General features: G+C 36.8%; 1 protein-coding gene across 1 annotated transcript; it reads right to left on the bottom strand.

The window, feature by feature from the left end:
• Positions 1-25428, bottom strand: ATP1B3 (ATPase, Na+/K+ transporting, beta 3 polypeptide). Its single transcript, XM_009890363.1, has 7 exons — positions 25344-25428; positions 17527-17655; positions 12820-12927; positions 11045-11232; positions 10252-10302; positions 4366-4452; positions 1-1087 (listed from the first exon to the last, which is right to left on the bottom strand). Exons 1-7 carry the CDS (start codon positions 25426-25428, stop codon positions 917-919), a joined length of 819 nt encoding a protein of 272 aa, XP_009888665.1. The 3' UTR covers positions 1-916.
• Positions 25429-25494: the final 66 nt, after the last annotated feature.

Genomic DNA, 25494 nt, shown 5'->3' with positions numbered 1-25494 from the left:
TTAAACAGGGGTTCTTCACGAAATGTTTTAATTGGAAAATGAAAGCCTATTCCCACAATAGTGAGGCCGTTACTTTAGAGCAGCTCTGTTGTACAACTGTTACCAGGACCCTAAACAATTTAAGTTGTTGTATATCGATATTTCTGAACTAAAAAGTTTTAAAATACTGTATAGATTTTATTTGTGCTCCACATATCGCAAGCAATTAACAACACGAAGAGAGATTCAACTCCTCAGCTAGAATACCAAACTCTATACCAAGTATTACATGTACACAATACTTGCACAGTGACAAGCACAAGAAAGTACTAGTTGAGCGCTTACTTTCAGAAATCCATACCGACTCTTAAACTCCATTTTAATTCTCCCACGCCACCCAGTCTACAATTTAAGGCATTTCCACACAGCCAGCCATCCACCCACCCTCTCCCATACACACAATTTACGTTGGAGGTGTTTACTCTTACAAAAAAAAATCACTATGTCAATCAGGTACCATTTATTATTTATCCCTATAACTGTGTCAGCATTGAGATATGACAGTTAAACCAGTGTTAAATCAATACAATATTTACATAGCACAGCACATTAAGCTTGAGACACTCACTTGGGGGATAAAACCACATTTTAGAACAGGACAAAGGTCACCATTATGTGTTTGAAAACAGCTATTTACAGGTCCCTATAACATAACTATAGTCTGTACACTGTTCCAATGGGGCAGGCAGAAGCAGGATAGGCATTTATTTTGAGGGATTTTAAACATATGATTTGGAAGCATATTATTATGCTACCCTGAATGCCATAAACCACCTTAACACTCTCCCCAAGGTGGTCTCATATCCTAGAATGGCATGTCCAGCTGATACAAAACAGAAAACACAACGTTGACTTTGTGGAGAATTTTTTACTCCTGCTATTCAGTCATCTGAACTTTGAAGGCAATTCGTCCCAGAAACTTGTCACGATCATCTTCATTTTTTAAATTAGGTGAGCCCAGGATCTTACACTCAATTGCTATTTCTTCTTTGGTACTGTTGGAGTTAATTGCTAGTTGAACAGCCACTAGAGGCTGTAAATAGTGAGCCTAGTAAACAGAAAGATGGGGAAAATATTTGAGATACCAGAGTAAGTTAGCATTTAAATTAACATTTAATCCATCAGAACAGTTAAGAAAAAAGCTAATTAAGAACCCAACCTTTCAAAGGCCAGTCTGACCCAGGTAAGACTCTGTCTTCCAAGTTAGATAGTCAGGTATACATTCTTCGTACTGTTTCTTAACTAATACATTCAACATAACTTAAGTCACAGACGGTATCTTCAAGACACATATGACTTTACCCCTTCCTATTACATTGGGTCCAATTTTTCTAGAAACCTTGACTTGAAGCAGCCTCTGAAATTATATTCTTCCTTCCTATCCACTCCATTGTCTCTTCTATTTGTTTTGGGTTTTTTTAAATCTCCTAATTTAAGGGGTTTTTTTTGCCCAAAGCATGATTCAATGAATACTAGTAAACTAGCTTTCCGTTCACGCTGTCCCATTTACTTGTTCAGCAACAGTCCATTCTAAAATGTGTTATCTGTTTGAGAGCTTTACACAGAAACCTTTCCTTAAACATTCAGACAGTATCCTGGTTAATCATATTTGGTGGAACAATTACAGTTCTTGGCCCCATTCCCTATAACAAAAATTAAAATTTAAGAATGAATTCAGAATTATTTTTTTCTTTTGTCAACCCAATATTATTTCTCAAGTCCAATTCAATTAGGACAACTTGAATCCTCTTGTAAAACACCTATGAATTAAATAAAAGCTTATTTATCTTAAAGCAGCATTTCATCCAGTATTCATAAAGTATTTCCATAATTTATTCTAGTTTTTAGGTCAATACTGCTGACTGCTGATTAAGCAAAATTATTTTCTAGGTAAAAATTCGTGTAAGTCAGTGGACCACATATGACACTACAGTATTATACAAGTAAAAGCCTTAAATTCTAATTGAACAAAATTTTGGGTTAGGGTGGGGTTTTTTGCCCACAAGAACTTAGGAGACTCCTTAATACATTCCTGTTATTTTTAGGCTATCTTCTTTACTTCTCTACCAAAGAAAGTACTACAGAATACTTAAAAGTCTCATTTACATAGAATGATGGCATGGAGGCTGATATGCAAAAACCTTTAATGTAGACTACTAGTTAAGACGTAGATTGAAATAACTGCTTTCCTTGGATGGTGATTTTAGTAGATCAGAAATTTTCCTGTGCTCCTATGAACTTCAAACTGGGAGGAGGAAATGCAGCTAGGGAAGGCACCCTTAAAATTCTTTGGTTTTAAAGGTGATACTGCATTTGAGGTACTGAGTTTTCTAAAAAATCAGAAATAAAATTCCTGGTTTTGCTCAGAGAAGTCCTCTCATCACCAACATTTTCCAAATAGGTACACAAATTTCTATGATGGTTTGAAGACAGATGATACCAGAATGGACTCAATATAAAATTTGGGCGGAGAGGGGAAGAGAATCAGCATCCCCATTAAGTACCACACATCATCTAAAAAAAGATAATATTCCCTAAGGTCAGGGAGTTGCGTTCATTGTGCTGAGCAGCAAAAGGAAAACCATTCTGGACTATGAAACTGTAGATATTAATACTTTTATGGCTCCTACCTTAGCACAAGAGCAGCAAGATTAGTTGAGTCCTCTTAATCCCTTTACAGGATAAAGTAATTCAACAATTCCACACTGATATAATTTAAAATTCTGTTGTATAGCCAAGAAATCTATCCAGTCTCTTGAGACCTAGTCAAATACCTCAAACCTCTCAAAACTCTTCTTATTGCCTCTTCTTTTTCACAATATGTTATGAGAATTGAGCCTCACATAAGCAAGAATCCCTCAAACCGTAGACACTATCCCACATGACAAAGTGAACATGAAAGGACGTTGAAACAAAAACTAAAAGAATTTTTAAAATTTAAAATTAATTAGAAAAAGGTAAAGCTTTTTCTTAATCACCTAAGTCAAGCAAGGAACAGCATTGAATTTTGCCTGACTTCATTACTCTCATATCTTTCCTTTTTCCATGAGTATAGCAGCAAGGCAGGAATTTTGCCAGGAAAGTTCTTTATTCTGTCTTTGGTACAAATTACCTCCTGACATCTCAAGGTCTACTGATGGCTGTATTTTGCATTTTTTAGGGAAGCAGTGCTTCTTTCATTCCAAGAAGGGGATATATACTGACTCTGCCTGTTGGAAGAACAGGTTGATGGTCTTTCTCTAATCTTGTATGTCTAAGAAAATGGAAGGTTTACCAATTGAAAAAGTCTGGCAACAAAATGGAAAACACAGAACCTATCTGTAAATACACGAAAGCAAATGTTGAAGAAAAACAAACTCCTTCCTCATTAGTAAAAGCCATGTGAGGATAAAAAAAGCTGCAAGCAAGTATAGAGTACACTGAAAAAATAACTGATAAAGGAATAATTTAGTACAAAAATCACTTGGGGGAAATTACAAACAACCACTGTGTTGTACTATGGATCCAATAGGTTTATGTTTAAAAAATACTTTTCTCTTCAGTGGTGAACAGTGAAGATGTTTATTAGACTAAATAACTTGATCAATAAAAGGCAATATAATTTTATATTTTATAGAACATATGGATTTTCTCTATGTAGTTATCACAAGCTGATAAAAGAAAAGAAAAAAATAAGTAAATTCAAGATTGAAAAGAAATTGGAGTTTTAACTCTATGTATTCTGTGCCATAAAGTAGTGAGCTTTGGGGTTTTTTAAAACTTAAGTGTTCTTCAATTAGATAAATAAGATTTCTGTCAGAATACAATGAAGATAGAGTAAGCAAAGAAAAATTTAAAAAGAAAATTTAAAAAAAATCTGCTACCTTGAAGTGCTTCTTAATAGAACAGAGCACATACAAACATAACTGCAGAGCCACAAAGAAATATTAACCAACAATACCATAATGAATTATAACCTTAATATCCTATACATAAACCCCAAGTATTAACTATTAGAAACTGTACTGTAATCCAAAGAACCAGTTCACTTTTGTTGCCTTTCCCTGCGTCAAAAAGATTCCAAAGGATATCAGCGACCAAAAAGCAGTGACCCTTAATGCTGCTAGTATACAGCCTCTTCTTTATTAGGACAATGCCCAGTTTCTTTTCTTATGTCTGCTAAAGCAGATCTCATCAAGCACTGTGAAATTTCTGCATGTGTAATATTCCTTACATGTACCTCATTACAAAGTTCAAACTTAAGAATCAATCTGATATTAATAGTTGTAAATGTAAACAGAAGAAAAAACATTTACAAAATGAAGACCATCATTAAGGCATACTTACATGCAAGGTTTTCCCATAGTATGGAAAGTACATTAAGTCAATGAAGCCTCCAGAAGGAAAATAATTTATCTCAACCATGCCTTCTTCCTACAATTGGAGATAGCGACAAAATTAAAAGTCAACATCTTCTTGCATAAAAATGAATACAAAATTAGTATTATAACCCAATTATAAAGTGCCAGATCCCTAAAAAAAGGCAACTGAGCTCCAATATCTTAGAATAACTTCCAAAAAAGATTTATTTTTGGCAAACAGTTACATGCTGTACGCATCTGCTACAGTAAGGATTATTAACAGTAGCATTTAAATTAGTAATCAAGTCAAAACAGTTTGCTTTCATGTTTCCCTTACAAGTCAAAGTAAAGGGGAGGGGAGAAAAGGATATTCATTGCAATAAATAATTTAACAACAACCAAAACAACGCCGTCTATAAGCTAAAATCCCAAGTATGCATAAGCAAGCCTGTATATTTTGGTGAAGCAACAGCACATCCGTATTTAAGTTAAAGCTGAATTTCTGTTTGAAGACAGGTTTTTAAGCTTCTCAAATTTAGAACAATACAACCCTTCACAAAGAACTGTAGCCACCTCCCTGCAATGGTGTGCTATTCCTAACGTGTTCAGTTAGCCTTGGAACACAGGCTATCTAAAAGGAAACTCAAGTTTAAAATGGTGATGTTACTAGAGTTTCTGTGTGTCATCACCACCTTAGAGGAACAATACACATATGCATGCCTTATGGCTAGACTTCGCCTATAATCCCAAATCCTGCAATAAGAAGCAGCTACATACAAAGTTGCTGCCTAATTTCTGACTAAGGAGTCACCCAATCTGTAAGATATACAAAGTATGTATATATGATTGAGCTGTCCCAGACACAGGCTATCAGTACAGCACTACACAGACACAGCTCCCCATATACAGTATTCCTCAGGACTGTGCATCCTGGCAGGATGTCAAACTACTGCGAGTTCAAACCACTAGGAAATGCCCACATGTAATGTGACTTTCTATAATAAGGTAAACATATTACCACGATAAAGGAAAATGCCACTAAAACAACCCCCCAAAATGCTAAACGTATCTTCAGAACATCACAGCTTGTTCAGTGTAATTCACAAGTTCAAAGTGCATTGGTAACTTTCATTGTTTTTTTCTATACTGCCATATACAAGAGCTGCAATTTGAAAACGATACACTATGAAGTTCAGAAGACAACTGCAGTAATAGAACTAAGTAAAAGAGGAACATAATGATCAAAAAGTAGTAAAGAATAAACCACAGCTCAAGAATACCTCCTCCTTGCCCCCTCAAAAGAACATACAAAATATTGTTTAGGATATGGCCACATTCTTGTTCCTTCATGGTCTAAATTACTGCAATTCTCCAATGTATGTTTATTAAGTATTTTGGACCTTGAGCTAGCACATTTAATAGCTAAGTAGAAATGCGTTGCTTTTCACCATTATTCTTTATTTCATTTAAAGCTCATGCAGCTGAAAATACTCATTTTTCGAATATATTTCTGAAATAATGGTTAGAAAAATTGGAATACAGAATAACATAAAGATAAATATGAGTAGAGCTTTCTGGAGCAGCTAAACACAAGGCATGCATGCAGTCATAAATATATATGCATTAGGCTATCAATGCAATAGCAGAGAGGTTCTAGGACATGCAACTGCCTGTCTCATGCAACTGCTGTGGGGTTTGGGGTTTCCTTTAATTAATTAATCCTAATTAACACCTCTACACAATTAAAAAAAAAAACAAAAAACACAACCTACACCTAAACAAGCTGCATTTGCTGAAGAACTTCAAGAATCAGTCCATTAGTGAGTGTCACTTTTTCTGCTTACTATTTAAAACTTCCACAAAGAGCTGCAGACAGTTAGCAAATCTAAAAATCAGACCACTTAGCTGGACAGATAAGACTTCCACCTCACTTACTGGGTCTTTATTAAAACTGTGTCTTAGAAAGACTAGTTTTGCAGATGTTAAAATAATGTACAAAGACCCAAGGAAAGAATTTGGGCAAGACTGGTCTGTAATCATTTGAGAAGAAGAAATGGTATCATTGCACAAGCTAAGAGCAGTATCCATTCGTAGGAACTGTAAACCATCTAAGACTTCTGTCACAAAAAGCAGGGTAACTCAGATGATGAGTATGTTGACAACAGCAAGGCATGTAGCGTCATTCATACAGCCGTTCTTCATTCTTGTAAACTAGAAAGTAATACCTAATACAAAGTCAAGATGATCACTAAACAGCAGAAATATATACATTCTGGAATTCAGGCTATTCTCCTTTTCTGTAGTTAAAAAAAGAAAAAAAAATCATGCATCAAATCTACCAGCTTTCACTAAAGGTAGTTTTAACTTGAAAGAATACTGCAAGATGCTCCAGCGCACATGAAATTGCGCACCTCTAGCCCCAACTAAAGACCTAAAATGCTGCTCTTCAAACTTCTTGGAAGCACAATCCTTTTCTGGCTTGTTTCTCTTTGTGGAGATCCTGAAGACTACATCAGGTCAGTTCCTCCAATGTGTAGGAGGAAGAACCAGCTGTCATTAGTGTCTGACACTGCAAACACTCACTTCTCTAATCTACAGAAATTACAGTAATGACAGCTACCACTATGTGGGGGCAAAGAAGGGAACATCCCCAGCCACCAAGTGTGCTGACTTTGAAGTCACAGATATATCTGATATTTTTCTTTTTTTAAAAAATCCCATAGGAAAAGTGCGGGGAGAAGAAAGAGGAATCGCCTCACAGGGAAATGCTTGAAGAACAGAGATTTCAAACTGAAAACTGAAATGACATTTCAGGTGGCAAAGACTGTCAGAATGTGCAGACAGAAGCTATTAAGCTTATTTTGTATTTGAGAGCCTTACCCTCTTAGTTAAAAAAAAAAATAAAATTCCCATTTAACAATCAGATTGTGTTAAGTCCAGGCAGACAGTTCTCCAAATTGCTCTCAATATATGTAAAACTCTTAACTATAAAGAACAAGAAACGCTTAAAAACATAGGTGAAAGAGAAAAAAAAATTGGTAAACAGCAAATCTACAGGTTAAAAAAATAAATCTTCTCTATAACAAAGAGACATGATAGCAGGATTTCCACTCTGCTCAATTAAATCACCTTTTAAGCAAAATCCATCTTTGTCACTCAGATGTTAAAGATTTCTGACATAAAATTGAAAATTACCAGTAACTTGCATTTGTGCTATGAACTGCACAAATACGCTCATATATTCTATGAAGCTAATATCCATTGTGGGGTTTGTTTTTGGAAATGCGCTATCACTTGGATTAAACTCTGCAGTACACCCTGAATTCTTTTAATCCACATTTCCCGACAGCAACGCAGAAGGAAAAAACCCAAACCCAAAACCCTACAACAAAACTAACCAGTTACTTAAAGATTAGGTAAACACCCTGAATAAGAGAAGCAGTAGAGAAGTACAAACGACCACTACACTTCAACTTCTGTTATGAGCCAGTAATTAGGGAACATTCAAATACAGTGGCAGATGCAATGCAGTTATAAATTTGTCTGCAAAATGCACAAAAGCCTATCGGCTATCCTTCTCCACCTTTCCAGTGTGCACACAAGAGGGAGACAATTCACATCCACGCATCACCAAGATCCAGAAGAGCCACAAGATATTATTTCCAGGTAAACATTCGCATTATCCACTACTGAAGAGAAGACACCATTACACAGCACTCATATCCTATATGGTCATAAGCATCAAAAGAAATAAAATAGGAATTTGAAACAAGGCCTCATAAACTGATGTAAAGAACAGCGTAATCCTTTTGGTTTAAAGTAAGAGTTTCGATAAGCAAGGGCCATAACAGAAAGAAGTTCTGTAAAAATGAAGCATAGACAAAAGGAGAAAATGAAAGTTGTTGATGCTGCTTTGTTGTCTACAGAGAAGAATTGTAACCAATACTTAAGCTGTCCTAAGCAGGTAAATCATGATGAGCTAGAGCAAGAATAGGCTAATTTAAGACAAAATAGATGTATTCAAAGTGGCAAAGCCTGACAAATATTTTCCCTGAATGTCCCTGAGGAACTGGTAAGATTAATAATCTTAAACTTTACAAACACCACACTTGTGTAGATCAGAGAAATTCAACTGGATATGGTAAGTAGCAGTACTTCGTATATATAAAGAAAGAGTATGCAAGAAAATACATACCATAACATACAAGTATCTCAAAGGGTAAAAACATAGCAAAAAAACTCCACCACGATCAACCAAGTTGTTATCAAATTTATTCTTTTGCTAGTCAGCTCAGAGGATGAGATAAAGCATCACTTGTAATTTGCTCAGTATACAGCTTTTACCTCTGTCTCACAGAGCAGCTGTATAAGAAAGCTGAAGAAATACGATCATCATAAAATAGGATTACCAGCAATATTTTATAAATCACTTGAACATTAGTTCTCAACACCTCACAAGGCATTTCATACGGAAATGAAGATGACTGTCCTGGACCCTATTCAGTTTTTTCAATAAGGACTTGCAGGATGTAAAAGAAAGTTCATTTATTGACGGTACCAAGCCATGAGTAGTTCAAAACACTTCAGAGATCTCAATCCTATTAAAATGATCATGCAAAATTACAGAGCGGGGGGGGCAAAAATAGCAACACGAAATTCAAAGCTCTGAACTTCAAGAAAACACATATACAAATACAGACTGGGAAATAACCAAAAGAAAGATCTTAGTAGGAAAACAATTGAAGTAAAGACTCGATGTATTACAAACAGCAAATTCCAATTATTACTTCCAATCTGATGACAGAGGGAAAACTCGTCACTAACAATACCTCAGCTAGAGGCAAACTTCGATCCAGTTTGGGATACCATACTATGAAAAATAATAAACTAGAGAAGTCAAAGAAGAATGAGTACTGGTAAAAGTACAAGGAACTTAATTACTTTATTCTAAAGAAACAAATCATTCCTCCAACAGAACAATTTTTTTAAAGTGTGAACACAAAGAAATCAGCCTCAAATAAGAGAAGGAATCACCTTTACTTGCAACAGACTGTCATGGGGAGATCAAAACTTTGCAAGGCTCCACAAAAATCAAGTATTAAAATTTAGGCCTACCACAGGTACCTAGGATGAAGGCAGAAACTCTTACAGAATTTGCCTCATTAATTACTGAGATTTCCCAGCCTACATTTTTATCAGTCACCTCAAGCTAAAAGCCACGACTCCATCCCTTGCTTAAGCTACTAACTCACCAAGGCTTTCACTGCTCCCCAAGTAGCCTAGGAAAAATATGCAGAAGTCAAAGTAATCATTATTGTTGCCATAAAACATTCCGTGTAAATCCATCTGTACACAACAAATACGCACAGATTAGCCGTTATTATAAGTAGTTTGTACTTGATTTGAAGGCAATTTTTACTTGCACAGTAACATTAGTTTCCACACTGTGTCTTACCCATCATTTATAAAATTGTCTAAGGTGCACTTGCAGCATGGAGAAAAAATAAAGATATAGGTTATGAAATGGGAAAACAAAACACAACTCACAATAAATAAATAAATAAACAAACAAACAAACATGACCACACATTACATGTATGCATTTTCCTCAACTCTAAAGCAAGTCAGGTAGCTCAAATCTAAAGATGAAAGAACAACAACAACAAAAAAAGTATTTTTATAAGTACACTGAAAAATTAAATACACTAAAAGTAAACTAGACATACAGTAGATGAAAAAGAGAAAAAAATACAAAGTTCAACAAAAAAGGAAGAGAGTGAAATAAATTTTCTGACACGGTCTATTACTTCACTTTTCATCCTAATCACAAGGAAAATTAACTACACACTTATTTCTTACAATCAGAACTGACCTTAGATGTACATTGTATATGTGGTTCTCCTTCAGGCTTTAATCCAATTATCTAAATGAGAGAAAGTTAAAATATTTATAGACTTTCTTCCCCTTTCCAGTTTTACAGACTGAATTTGAACTTTCGCCCCACTTAATATGACAAAGTTCATACAGGGAGCAAATCTACCTAGTATTATTTCTATATGAAGCACAATTTTAGATTAGGACTAAGATTTAAAGCATTGTTGAGTTAAAGCTCAAATAGTTAGTGGCCACAGAAAGGACTATTTTCTTATTTTACATTCAGCAAGTAACTTTAATTCCTCAAACCAGTTAGCAGTTCAAGCAATGTATAACATCACTGAAAAGTCAAAAACTTACTCACTCAGTAAAGTTTTCATCACCTTAGACAGTTTAGGAGTTACAGAATGCATGGCATTCTAATTACATTTCTAGAATGTAGACATGAAGTAAAACACGCTTTACCTGCACAGTGGTTTAGAATCTGTTACATAGAACAGTAAGCAAAACCCAACAGCACTGTACTCCTTAAAACAGGGTTTTCAGATATTTTGATGCAAGTCATCAATGTCTATACTTGTAAGAATTAGAATGCTCAGAAAGCTCACTTCATTTTACTCTCTGAAACACACAAATTGCTAGATGTTTCAGTAAATTACACTATTTCTGGAAATGCAAATGTCTTGAGAAGCAAACTGAACACGTATTTCAGTCCTTTTCTACAGTCATTTTTCATACAGTGGTAGTTGGGAGCACTTACACTAAGGATTATAAAATAAGTAGGCACTTACTCTGTTCATTTTCACAAGCACGCAAGGAGCTCCTTTGGAATAGCCAAAGGTCTTATCTTCCTTTCCAGAGCATTGTCCAAGCTCAGAGAGGTTAAATCGACATGCCTTTTTAACAGCAACATCATTCTGATCAAAAATCCTTCCTGGTGTACAGTTTATGTTTTCGGATTGCTTTGAATCATCATATGCTATGAAACACAAGTAGGTTGTAAATCAATGGTATAAAGTATACAATTAGACAAAAACTGCAGAAGCCTACATAAATATGTAATTTATAGTTGTTACTTGTCTAGGAGTTTTCTCAAAGGAAAAGTGCTACTTTAAGAGCACTATGTCTCATATCCATCTTAACCACTTACTTTTTCAAAGCCTATCAAGAAGACAACTTGAATGAAAGTACAAAAAGAGTATTACTAAAGACATAATGCTGTCCCGCTTCTCACATGATATGAACAATCACAACTTCATTAATTTCTGCATATAAATTAATTATGTATTCTAAATTAATGATGTATTAAAATATAAACAATCAAGTTTTTACCTGGAAAACAATGCAGTCTTCCTTTTGCATATATTTGTTTTATAAACACACAGGAAAACCTCAAGTATTTCAATGATTAATATTACATTTATTCCAGGTAGTATAACTGATGTTATACTGACATCCCAAGTTGTTTCTCACTTTCTTATGTTTCACAAGTACACAGATCACATTGTCACAAATGCTCATCTATTCACATTTAACATGTTTCGGGGGTTTTGTTTCCACCTCTTATGCTCTGCCCCCAGCTAAGCATAAACAAAGTAACATGGAAAAATAGTAATGAAAGTTCATCCTCAATGCGAGAGTCCAAAACCCACTGAACTGCAGGAGAGGCAGGTAAGCATTAAATGTAGCATTCCACCCAGCAACCCTTGGCAGAGCTCTGAAAGAAAAGCCTACTCATAGGAGCTTTTAGTATGCACCGAAACTACAAATCCAGACAGATTCAAGTATAGCTTGTGTAGCTAACAAAGCAACTCATGCACACAGGCGAGATTTTACATCACCTCCTCAATTCTGACTTACAAATTTTGAGGCTTTAAACTTACTAGTATTTTAAATTGATTTCTGTATTCCTAGATCAAAGGTACATAAGGGGAAAAACATAGAAATAAATATATATATAAGTAACGTAAACTAGTGGTTTTGCCATCGTTCAGTCTTGTCCTGTGGTACCTTTTCTCCATGTTCTAAATTCAGTGTTTTAATATTTCTGCCCATAAATACTGCATATCGGGATGAAAATAAGTAAATTGCAATTAATTTAATCTTTGTGTACCCCACTTTTAAACAGGCAAACACTCAAGTTCTTAAGACTAAAGGATTCTCACTTGGTTACCAATCCATTTAGATGAAGACTGGTCAGTTAAGTCTTGATAAACTTTGCCTCCAAATACATGACCTATGTAATTTTACACTGAATTCTTTTGGCATATGTAATTTCTACATCTTGTAGTATTTAAACCACCATGTCACCAAAACACTGGACTAGGATGCAAAACTCTCTATTATGTACTCCACTATTCCTCATACTCAGGATCCCTGTCCAACATAGGTATTGATACTTACCTTTTTCTGTAAAGTATATAATTTAATAAAGTGCATGTCTAAAGTAAGCCTGAATTCGCATCAGTTTTCATTTGCAAATGGTAACTTCAAGTAAAAAAGGAAACTAATGGACTTAACATTAAGACTCCTGAATTCCTTGGGCAGTTGTAACTAACTTACTTACATTCAAGAAATTTTCTAAGTGTAGAAACGTATTCTGCATATGACTGGGCGTCACTCTTGTTGAAGTAAAATTCCAATGCAGTGTCTGGCTTTGGTGAAATCATAAGTCCTTAAAAAGAAAAAGTGCAATTAAAGACCTAAACAGTTTCTCTTCCCTACCCCACTCTAACCTTTTCAAAAAACATATCCATAAATGGAGAATACCTACCTGTAAAGAAACATCAATGTTACCCCTATATTGCACTGTACCAGAACGTAATTTGTGTTGAAGTCAGTCACCAAAATGAACATGACATAAATTAATACTTAAATTGAACCCAACATATAACTGCAATTCACAAGCCAAACCCAACTGATTAGGAAAAGCAAAATCAGCAACTTAATCACTTTCAGTCAAAGAATTTTACCGATTTACTTCCCGCTTTCCATACCCAGCAAATTAAACTTAAAAAGTAATTGAAAAAATACCCAAAACCACACCCAGAAAACCTCCACTTCAAGCTGTGCTTCAAAGCTTTAGGCAATATAGACTGAAGCTATGATTGTATTAATCTTGTAGAAATCCACAAGAAACAAAGTATTTTTAAAAACTTTATAATGCATAAAGATGGATCGAAACAGACAAGCCAAGTTAGTTGTTAGTCCTTTCCTCCTCCGTGAAACAGAAAGTTTAAATGTCACCTGTTTCGTGGAGAAAACAAGAAACTTTATTAAACCACTGCGTGTCACTTGCAAGGGGTTTTCCTTAGTCAGGCTGTGGTAACAACGAACACTTGTGAGCTGCCTCCCGGGCTGCTAGCACCAGGCACAGCAGCAGTCAGGGTTCCACCGCTTGCTGCAGCGGGGGCCTACGGCTGGCTTCATTCAGCTGCTGGCTGAAGGTACAGGAACAGGCGCAATCCACAGCCAGGGAGCCAGGACATGGACATAGGTTACCGAATGCTGAAGTCCAGCTTTGTGTTGAAGGATGAAAAAGTCAGACGCTGACAGGGTGTTTGGACCCTTGACAGAGGTGAACTGTCCTCCTTCCCAGGATATGGGTAAAGAAAGGTACAGAGTTAAATCTTAGGGATTCTTTATAGCAGGTGAAAGCAAAAGGCATGCTCTCTGCTAAGACATACAGCCATGTACCACCAGGAGTTGTCACTAATGCAGACACCTAATGCTACTATTATTCATCACAGCTTCAGTAGCAGATGAAATAGCACTACACCACCAGCTATTGCAGAAGATATTAAATCTGTTCAAAAAAGGATGTATGATTGATTGCTTTATTCACGCTACCTTAAAGTAACTCTTATTTAATATAAATAAGTAGAACGGATAAAAACCCTGCAGTTGCGATTAACAGATGAGTGTCCATGCATCTGTCTCTTCAAGTATAGCTGAGAACTGACACTGCAGTTCCACAAAAGAAAAAAAAAAAACCAACCTATTTTTTATCAGGTTAGTTTTCTCCCAAGTTAGCGTATTAAAATGGTTTGATCAAAATCAAATTTGGCATAAGGGAAGAAGTTGCAATTACAGCAGTAACTAATTGTATCAGTTTAGGATGCCATGTAGTTTCCCATACTCTGGCAAAGTCAATTAAAATTAGATTCCCAAACGAATAAAATTTAAGGCAGAAAACTCATCTCCTGAAATCAATTAATAAAATCAGGCCTTCTTTATACAAAATAAACATTTAAGAAGATAAGGCTACAGTGGGAAGGATAAAGTCAGATAAGTTGTCTTAATGTTGGATTCTTAATACATTACTGTAGTTAATCCATCACAGTAAGCTTTTGGAAAGCATGTAGATAGTGCAACTAAGCAGCCCAGGTCTATGAAGGATTTACCTGTAGAAACAGCCAAGCTTCTCATCCAAAGGCAGAAATTATTACAAATACTTTAAAGTGGGAAATAATAAAGGTCTATACTAGAAATTTATCACAGACAAACATCTTTTAGATTCTAGAAAAAAAAAACCCAACAAAAAAAAACACCAGACAGAATTTAATGCTTTTTTTTACTCTACCTTTTTTTTTGTATGATTTCCAATAAATCTAAATCCTCCCTTCTGCATTAGCAGCAGTTAAATTATTTCCAGGCAAGCTACAACTAAATGCCTTAATGACTGACAGTCCATATAAAACTACAAATACCATTTTTGACTGCAAATTATTTTGCACCATTACAGTCATCTTCTGGCCTCCACACTGAACTGGAATTTAACAAAATACAAGATAATTAGTAACAGGACTGAAAAATCACTGAAGGGGTTTTACACACTAAGGGATTTGGGGGGAGAAGATATTGTTATTATCTATAGAATTATCCTGTAAATGACAGACTTAGACGCTGTTTTTCAAAGTCAATATGACAAAGTAACTGAACTAGTCATCAACAAATGAAACAATAATTTGAAGAGAATTATTGCTTCAGGGAAACTTCAAAAACATCCTAAGAGGAAGGGACTGCTCCAATTCCAGTGGATCACAGTCTGCCTAGAGACTATGGTGTAAATTCTACAGAAAAAGCTATTTGAAGGACTGATGCATAGACTGAGAGATGCAGGATTTAAGCTCTTCTAGAGGAACAGAATTAGCAGGCTCAACATTAGGATCACATCTAAGATAACAGAAATTACATTATCCTACAATTCCAATAGGGATTTTAAAAAAAGGTTTTTAAATCATCAGATTTTGATTGATACTATTACATCCCAGTGTACAATGCAAGTCAAATATAAATTATAAAATAAATTAACTGTGAGATTTCCAAGTATGTTTAACACAAGAGTAAAACCTTTGACCTACGCCATCCAGGTTTTGTGTGTAGAATATTTTTACAATTTAAAGTTTTACAGCCAGGAACATGACATGTTTCACTGCAACTGAAAAAATGACAGAGTTTAAGAGAAACATTAAAAGAGAAATAAGCAATTTTACTAACTTCTATGTATCAGTAATTAAAGCCATTGTTAATAAAAAAAAAAGTCTGAAATTTTATAGGAATTCTTAAATTAAAAACTAATTGTGGCGTATGTACTTTTTTAAACAAACACCCTTATGACTTATTTCAAAACAAAGGAACATTAATACCCAGAACTGTGAGAGGCACGAAACAAAAAATGTCACTCAAGTCCAGTAACAAGTCAGAGCTACCCGCAGCTCCATCCACTACCAAGGTTCTGACTGCCACAAAGGAAATGGGGAGAAAAGGTCAACTAAGCCACCCTCTTCCCGCTGCCCCCCCCCCCCTTTTTTTTTTTTTCAAACTAAGCAGGTGGGTTTTTTATTATTATTCTTTCCAGCATTTAGCCCATTCTTAGCTTGAAACAAGAGCAGCTTGAAACAAGAACACAAATACTCAAGAATCCCTTATAAGAAGACATTTGTTAGAGAAGGCCTGAACACTACATCAAAACAAATTCTGTTCAGAATCCAGAGACGTTTATCACATTAGCCCAATTGCAACTTGCTCACACAAAGATTACTGTATCATCTTAAGTGTTCATGCAGTGCATGATGCTGGTTAATTTTAAGAGTCCGGAGTTCAAAAAAAAGAAAAAGTATTTTTAAAAATAATGTCATCTAACTCCCACCAAAATATTAATATTGCATACCCATTTAGTTTCGTTGTTTTAAACATAAATTGGGTGCTTAAGCCAAGTTATTATAAAATTTGAGATATCTTATCAAATTTTCAGGTGGCCCAATCATTTAAGTTACATATACAAATCAAATATTTACACATTCTCCAGAAACAGCAACTAGAAAACACTGCTCTCTTTGGTGTAGTTAAAGTATGCAGAAGCATCTTTTAAATCTTCCAAAGTGAAAATCCCTAGGTTTTTTTCCAATATGGAGAAACACCAAAATAAAGTCTATTACGACAGATTTTTGTGATACATTTAAACCAATCTTTAAAAAGTAAAAAGAGAAGGAAAGAAAGAGAAAAAAGGGTAACACCTTACTATTCATTTTTATTTGTGCAAGTTTTTTTCTGTCACATACAGCTCTTTGAACCAGCCAACAGTGGGAGTGGATGTGAATGGACACAAAGGAAGCGGTAGTCTCAGGAAGCAAGACACCAGTTTTAGTGGCGGCTACATGTTACATGGACTTAGCTTCATCATAAAACAGGCCACTCTCTCTTCAGTGGATCCCTACAAAATAGGTCAACAACCCCTGGAATCCAGACATTCCGTGTTGGTTAAAATCTATCTAATACTACAATGAAAACTCTGGAAATGCCTTCGTATCATAGTCCTTACATGCTCCTGAGCAAATCACCCCCACAGTAGTCTTCCTGTACTTTCTTCAAAGTATCAAATACTAATCACAGGTGGCCTTCCCTCTGATCCAAGAGAACTGGTTTATAGGACCTTTAAAGCAATCTGATTAAATGATAATCCCACTTCTACAACAGCATATTGTGTGGGTGTGCGGGTAAAATGCTGGTCTACATACATGACAAGTTCAACTGAAAGGAACTTAAGACGAAAACCAGCAAAAGTTAGCACATACACACTAAAAGCTACTGACTGAATTTACGCTATAAACATATATAACTTATATCACACCAAGTGTTAACTTTGAAACCTGTAAGTAACTGAGTAATAATCACAGTTTCCCATAGGCAGTTCATACTTCAAACAAACTCTCAAATGAAACTTAGCTGTTAAACCAGACAGAGATCTATGAAAAAGTAAATACACTGTTACCTGGACTAGAAATCCGGTCACGGTATTTTGGTATATCACTGCTCAGTGTCTGAAGCATAACCCACATTGTGAACGTGAAGAGTGCTGCTAGGAAGCCATAAAATACCAGATAGAATAGTAAGATCAAACCTGTAAAGAAAAAGCTAAAATTACTATTTTTATTTCATCTAATTCCATTACCTATTTTGAAAATCAATATGGGGAATAAGCAATACAACTTTTGGTTCCCCCCCAATCCCTTGCCACTCCTAATTGTACTTATAAATCAATATGCCTCTTGCATACATAGGTATTGCTCAGTGCAGAATAATGCATGGAAAACCATTTTCTTCATACTTTCTGGCTCTTAAGATTTAAAGGGCACTTTGGCATCTCTACTTCTAGGAGAGAAGCATTAAAACACACTCTTTGGGCTACATAGGAAAGCTGGCAAAGATGACTAAGCAGTCCATTAGACAAAAATAATTTCACTTGTTTAAGGGAATTATAGTTCTGTATATGGAATGGAAGGGGTCATAGGGAAGACGAAACAAATGAGTGAAAAGATAAAATTATTACACTGGACCCAGAACAGGTAGGAAACAATTGGTGCTTTAATAACATAGTTGATATTTGAGAGAACTCCACACAGAGCATTCATTCACACCTACGGCCTGTTACAAGAGACTTCTCAAGGTGAAAATGCTTTCTGATGCCTATTTTTGAAAGCAAACCAAGTCTTCTATTCAGACTTATCAGAAGTCATTGTCTAACACACCCACCTGTTTTACCAATCTACCTCGGGGACCCAGCAATGTTTCTGGAATTCACCAATTACAAAAACGTTACTAGCTTTAACTTGGCAGTTATTTAAAGAAGAGCTCCTCAAAACCTGAGGAAACAGCCTGAAGGCTACCAGGACGCAGTACCTCTCCATCACTTAGCGCCAACAAATCACTAAGTAAGAACACTACGTAGGAAAAAAGCTCGAAAACTTACTGTGATTAAGTGGTTTTATCCCCCTCCCTTCTTTCCCCCCCTTATTTTTCATTATGTATGCAGTCTGCATACACAGATCATTTGTTTACTAAAAAGACAAAGGAACAGACAGGCCAAAGTTAAAATCTTACTTTAGAGATGGATGGGGACTCAGATAAGCTTCAGCTGTGAACTCTGACTGAACACTTAGGACAGGACAGGACATGAGGCTTAAGGACACATGCATAGACACTGTCAAAAAGAATGGGAGCTATACAAATACTGTAGAATTCAGATGCTTGCACAGAGTGCCATCTTTCTAATTCAAAAACATAACCAAACAATGACACAAATTGAATTTTTATAAAATATTCTAGCTACAAGGCTGCTATCAGGAAGACAAAGAGATATAACTTAGGTCAAGAAAACCACATCAAAACCATTATGCAACATTCTACCGCTGACACTTGATTATATGAGAGCATCAAGTGCAGTATTTTTCACCCTTCCACAGAAAAGGAAAAGGCAAAAGCAAAAATGACTGTACCTCAGTGATGAATACTGTCCACTGCAAGATGACAGAAGGAAGCTTATCCCCTGGCTCCTGTCCCAGAAACTACGCTTGCATTTTGCACTGAAATATTTTCTAGTGTACTACAGCCCCCAGTAATCCATGACTGCTAAAGATGCAAGTACCTGTACCAATTCTGAAAGAATTCAGTGTATGTATATCAAAACAATGGGGTGGTTCCCAAATTATCTTTACCATAACCTAAGTTCTCCGCAGCAACCAGCTGAATGTTACTGGATTTTGGTTTGGTTTTAGTTTTCAAGTTCACATGTTGAGAATGTTACTTGCCAATCTGCAATACTCTGATAGTAATCAGCTATTTAAAATACATTCGGGAACCACTGAGATATAAGATACAATGCAGTGATTTGAAGTTAGGTAGCAAAGTACAGGAATACAAGAACAAGCTTACTCTATAATGAACAAGACAGCAGACATCTATTATAAACTGTTTCTAAGGCTACTTAGAAGCTATTTAGAAGCTGAAAAGAGCATACAAAAATGAACAGCAGAAATCTTAATCAAGAAAAGCCATTCCAGAAGTTCCATCTGTATTTGGCACACCAGCAATTTGCTTTACCTATAAGCTTAAAATTGCTTTAACTGCATCCAGAACAGAGCAACAATCTTCTGATGTAACCAATGTATTTTGGGTATAACAAAACCAAGTAAAACACCTCTCCTACAAAACTTTTGGTCAAGTCTCATTTTGATCCCTACAAGTTAATCAGTTATTGAACACACTCTCATCAAGCTGTCTAAAGAGTACACTTTCCACCAAGTGAACAAGACATTCATCAATCAGTTCCAATTGAACAGAAAAATAAGTCTGATGTTTAAGACAAGACAAGCACCTTCTGTGGCAATTAGCATAAATGCAAGAAAGTCAGGGAAAAGTTTTTAATTGACCTATTTCAGACTACATCTGTATTTTAATTTCCAAAAGTTGATGCCTAACTTCACCAGGTAAAGAACAAATTAAAAAAAAATCCCTGCCCACTTGTTTATTACTGATGGGCACAACAGCACCACGGTGGCACACTTCTAAGCAGACATGGTATAGTACCGCTTCAGGCCAATACTACCACAATATCTGCAATAGTGGCCTTGCACCCCATTTTGAAGCACCCTGAAGAGCTGATCCAAGCCTGCTGCAGCTCTCTCCCTTTGCTCCCTCAGGTGAGCCAACGGTGCCTACCCACCTACACAGCCTCTCTACCCCAGCCGGGAGGGCGCTGCTGGGGTCCTCCCCCTCCCCTGCCAAGGGCTGCAGCAGGGCAGAACTGCTACGTGTAGGCAGACCCCGGGGAGCCCTCATGCCCACAGAGGCAGCCCCAGTACTGGGGAAATCAAGAGGGACCCTAATGTCTAAAACACAGTGATCGGCTCCATGGTGGAGACTGCAGTGTGAACAGTCCCTCAGGGAGTCCTTGTCTCTCCCAGCAACATCATACCCGCCGGGGCTGCAGCAGTAACAAGGCTAGAAAGACTGCTTCTATGCACCGCCCTGAAACTCCACTAACTTCCCCCAGTCCAGCAAAACATGCGTGTGGACATACACGCACAAATTATTTTTAATCTTTATTTTAATATAGCTTGTAAATACACTGCAGAACACTGACCATAGACTAAACTGCCCCATTTATGCTACTTTGCCACATTAAAAAGAGGGAAAAAACAAACAACAAAAAAACCCTCTGCAGCTTCCAATGGCCCCAAACTGAGTAAGCTGCTCTTTGTGAGCCTATTAGTATTAATTATCCTAAGCTAATTGCAGTGAACAAGCCATAACCTGTCAAGAAGCTCTGCCAAAATAACTTCACATAACACTGCATTTCTTGTCAGGAAACAAGATGTACCCAAGTAACAGTGGAACGCTATCCTCCACATTTACTCCAAGGAAACTACTGCTGCCACATCTAACATGCAACTCAATTCAATTGCTGCAGAACATCTTGCTAGACCAAGCCCTTCGAGTCTCTCAGTCTTTGACACCAAAACTATCACACAAGGAAAACTGTCAAAAGCAAAATTCTGCATTACAATTCACCTAGTTGGGGTTTTTGTTTTGTTTTGGGGTTTGTGTTTGTTTTTTTTTTTATTATTTTTGGAGGGCATCACAGTACCCAAAACCCTTCATATCCTAACCACATTGATGAGCAACAGTCAAATCTCAAAACCCGCTGCTTCTGAACCAACATGCCAGTGCCACCATCAGTTGGAGTTCATTTACAAGAATCAAAACACTTTTCCACTAAGAAAATTAGATTTTTCTGACTCTGATGAATGCAAGCTATTGTGTACCTGGCCATCATTTCCAAGAAGAATACTACCTTTCCAAACCTTATATGGCAAAAGTGCCAAAAAGCATGCCAATCTGGTATAAACCAGATCAGCAGATCTACTTATATGTAATACATGGGTAGATATATACAGGTATCAATATAAATACTCACAACAGACATAGAAGCAACTATTCAACATTACATGCAACAATGAAAATGAAATGCTGTCTTCATGGCTTGTTGGATGCCATGCTGCACTGATCCTATCACTTGCGTGATCATTCTTCAGTATCTTTAACTAGTGGCATTTAAATATCTAAGTAACCAATGCCAGCAACATCAAGAAAGACTTTGGTCCACCTACATATGGATTTCCTTGCCTTAAACTAACATAGCTATGCATATTAGATAAGCATTAACCACATTTCAATTTTATTCCCTAGCCACTTACGAATGACTGTTTTCCAAATTTTGAGGATGGTAGGGAGAGGAACAGGAAGAAAGAGGCAAGGAAGACTTCAGCAAGAAAAAAAAAAACCTCAGTCCTGTGTTACAGTTTATTTCACAATAAGCCAGGGATCCACATACAACCTGGCTAAATGCTTTCGGAAACTAAAAATTGTCAAGCGCAACACTTGCGAAGAATCACAAAAGCCTATGCTTAATGTCATGATTAAGCATTTACAACACAAAAAAAAAAAACCCAAAACCCAAACCCCCAAAATACCGTCCGGTACCACCAGAGCTGACTGATAGGTGCAACAAGAGAAGGCAAGCCTTCTTTCTTCAGAGATCTGTGTCACGGAAAATAAAATATTCTACTGATTTCTCAAATATTCACTTCTTACGATAGGCAGTATCATGGAAAAGTTTAGTAAGATTTTGACTGCAGTCATATTCCTGGCTGTGCAGGAATTTTTACATCAACTGTCCATCTGTCACAATACAAAAAAAGGAGCACTGCGTCTCTCTCCGATGCACTACTTGAATGTGTAAGTGCTTCTACTGCAATGGCAGACAGTGATGCCAGAATGTTTAATAATACAATACCTGTGAAGAGAGCTAAATCACAACAAACCCCTGCTTAAAACACTGATAAAGAACACAGAAGAATCAAATCAGAAAAGCAGTTAAAACTTTGACAGCACTGTATGTTCCAGCAAGAACTCAGTAAAGACTAAACAGAAACAAAACTGGATCTTTTGTTATAGTGACTGAGAGGACTGTATATCCATTGACATGATGGAAAGCTCTCCTAAAAATAAGGTGTTGGGTTTTGTTGGTGGAGTTTTTTTGTGTTTGGTTGGTTGTTTTTTTTAATTTCAAGCACATATTTGTGCACTAAGCATTCAAAAGAATATTCAGTAGGTCCAAATTTCTACGTACTTCAAGACAATGTCACGTCTACCTTGAACACCTTGACACAACGAGCTTTACAAAAAGGCTTAAATAAGCTTGACATAACATCTAGTGTGACCATAAATGAAGCATTGCCAGACTCTATATTGTGGATTGGAGGGTTTTTTTGGCACAAATTATTTTTCTGTAACCTTGTGTAAAAAGTTTCCTGTCCATATTGTAAGATTATGCTCACATTTGAGTGTGTAGAGAGCTTTCATGACGATCTCACTGTTCTTCCTCTAATTCTAGGCAGGCACAGCACCTTGCCATTACAAGAAGAGCCAGATGCTAGTCTTCCTTTTACTTACAGGAAGACCCCACATGGCAGTCTTCCAAGCTCTCTTCTCTTTGCCCTGCCCAATTACACCCTGTGTGGAACCCCAGGACCAACACTTCTTCACATCACCTCTGCAAGGACTATTAGTGCCCCTTATGCCTTGTTGCTGAGAATACAACCAACTCGCCAACAGCTTTTTTGGTTTTGTTTTTGTTTTGTTTTTTTTTTCCCAGTATTTTCTGTCTCTTTAATACAACAAATGATTATGCCAGATAATTAAAAATGTAAGGGGTTGGGGGTTGGGGGGGGGGCGGGCGTGTGAATTGTTAGATTTGGATACCGATTTGTGAAAGATTCAAATTGAATTATCCCTGAGGTCTGCATAAGAAAAGTTAAAACTTCTCCTTTTTTACAGCAAGAGGAGACTTGGCACACAGTTTTTACCAAACTGTAAAAGGCAACTCTTTACCAAACTCTAAAAGGCACTGAATGTACTTCTGTTACATGACAAATGAGTATAGGAGCTGCTTGCATTTGATCTTTTTACAAATCCTGGTGTAGAAATGGCAGATAAAGACAAGTACTCCAATGCCATAGCACTCAAATTCACAGAGAATCACTGCCTTGCAGTTACAATCTACATAAGCCCCCAGGACTGCCTCAGACTAGGGCAAAACATGCATATACTGTGAATAATTATCTAACAGCTTCTCTACTGTTTCTGTGTTATTTCTGTGAGGAAGCTGTCTTGAGACAAGAGAAATACGCACGGAAGAATCACAACCAACTGAATTCCTATCGTGCTGCCCCTGGAGACACCACAGCCCAGCAGGCTGGCAACCAGAGCTCTCTTCTCCTACCTCTCCGCCTTTCAGAAGGGAGACTGGCAACAGAAAAGGAACAAGTCAGTGATACTGTTCTAAGCTCACATCAGTTCTGCAAGGGCAGAAGTGACACCAAATCCTGCATGTTCTTATGTGCCAGAGCCACTCAATTAGTGTTCTGCAATTAAGAAGTAAAAAACAAAACGGAAAGCCATACACCACCCCCCAAAACAGTCAAAGATTATAATTTACTTAGTATATATAATTAAACTAAATAAACACAATATGTTAACAACAAAATGCGAGGACAAATAAATATTGAGAAAAAAAATACACTGACAATTTATAGTGCTGCTGAACAGTCACCTCTTAATGTCCAGGCTAAGGAAAAGGTATATATCACTAACCACATAACAATCACCTAAACTACTTAAGAAAACTTATTACTGAAGTAAAATTATGCTATCTAAACCTATGCATACTCTGTCAATATGGAATAACATCTTTTATCAAGGGAGCTGGCTGTAAAAACTCAATTACCAACTAAGTAGCATCAATTTCAAGTGTCATCTATTGGCCTTGGACTAGCACAGACTAGTAACGTCACAAGTGACTTATCCTACTAGATAGGTTTAAACAGAGAAGGTTGTTTCAACTTCACTTTCTTTAAAACGTTAGAAGCTATTTCTAATGTGCCCACAGTCTTTGCCACATTCATGATACAGACAGACTTCTGCAATCCATACACCCATTCATCCAGCCCACGCACTTCAGGAAACCTGCCTGTACAGAAAGATCACTAGACAACGGCATAGTGGAAATTTCCTCTCCTTGCTATTCAACTGGCAGAGTAACTCACTCGCAAGCTCTTATTTCCATCTGAATGGAGAACTCATGTCAGAGCTAGGGCCCTCTCTTGATAGACAGGAGACACTGGCACCGCAAAGAAAGCACACCCCATGCGTAGTCTGGTTAAGGCTCCTCCTCACTATTTCAACATTAGTATTCATTGAGATCGTGTCAAGGCCAAGGATATATTGGCCTGTTCCTTTACGCCACGCTGAGATTCTTGTTGGTTTTGTAAGCACAACTATTAAGTATCCCAACTACATCCAAGTTTTGGGAGGAGACACAGCATTTTCTGAAGTCAGTAAATATGTCCCATGAGGACTGAAGAAACATCCTAATATTAAGCATTTATACAAGTGTTTAATATGAGAAAACACACTCAGAAAATCCAAATATTTTTATTGGAAGCAACAAGATTATGATAACATGCTCTCCGGCTCAGAGGAAAGCAATGGGAAGACTACCTGAAAGTAGGAAAACAAGCACTGCCTTCACAAGCCTTACTGGAGAACCGTCATTTAAAAGCTTCATCTGAGTAAAATAAAAGGCCCAGAAGCCCCACGTTGAAACAAATTTAGCACAATGACGCACAATGACACACAACGATCTTTTTTTTTTTTTTTGTAGACTATCTGGAATCGGGGCTCACGAACTTTTGGTGGTTTTGTTGGGTTCTACCCCCACACCCCGATCCACAGTTACCGCCTGGAAGTACAAAGGCGATTCGCCCTCATTCATTCTCGATTTCCTGCAATGCTCGGAGGTGGGGCCGGTAAGGAATGGATGTGTGGAGCGGCGGCACTG

The sequence above is a fragment of the Charadrius vociferus genome, unplaced genomic scaffold, assembly GCF_000708025.1.
Source record: "Charadrius vociferus isolate BGI_N301 unplaced genomic scaffold, ASM70802v2 scaffold650, whole genome shotgun sequence".
Lineage (NCBI taxonomy): Eukaryota > Metazoa > Chordata > Aves > Charadriiformes > Charadriidae > Charadrius > Charadrius vociferus.
The sequence above is the reverse complement of the archived record's forward strand: the minus strand, read 5'-3'. Positions and strand labels throughout refer to the sequence as shown.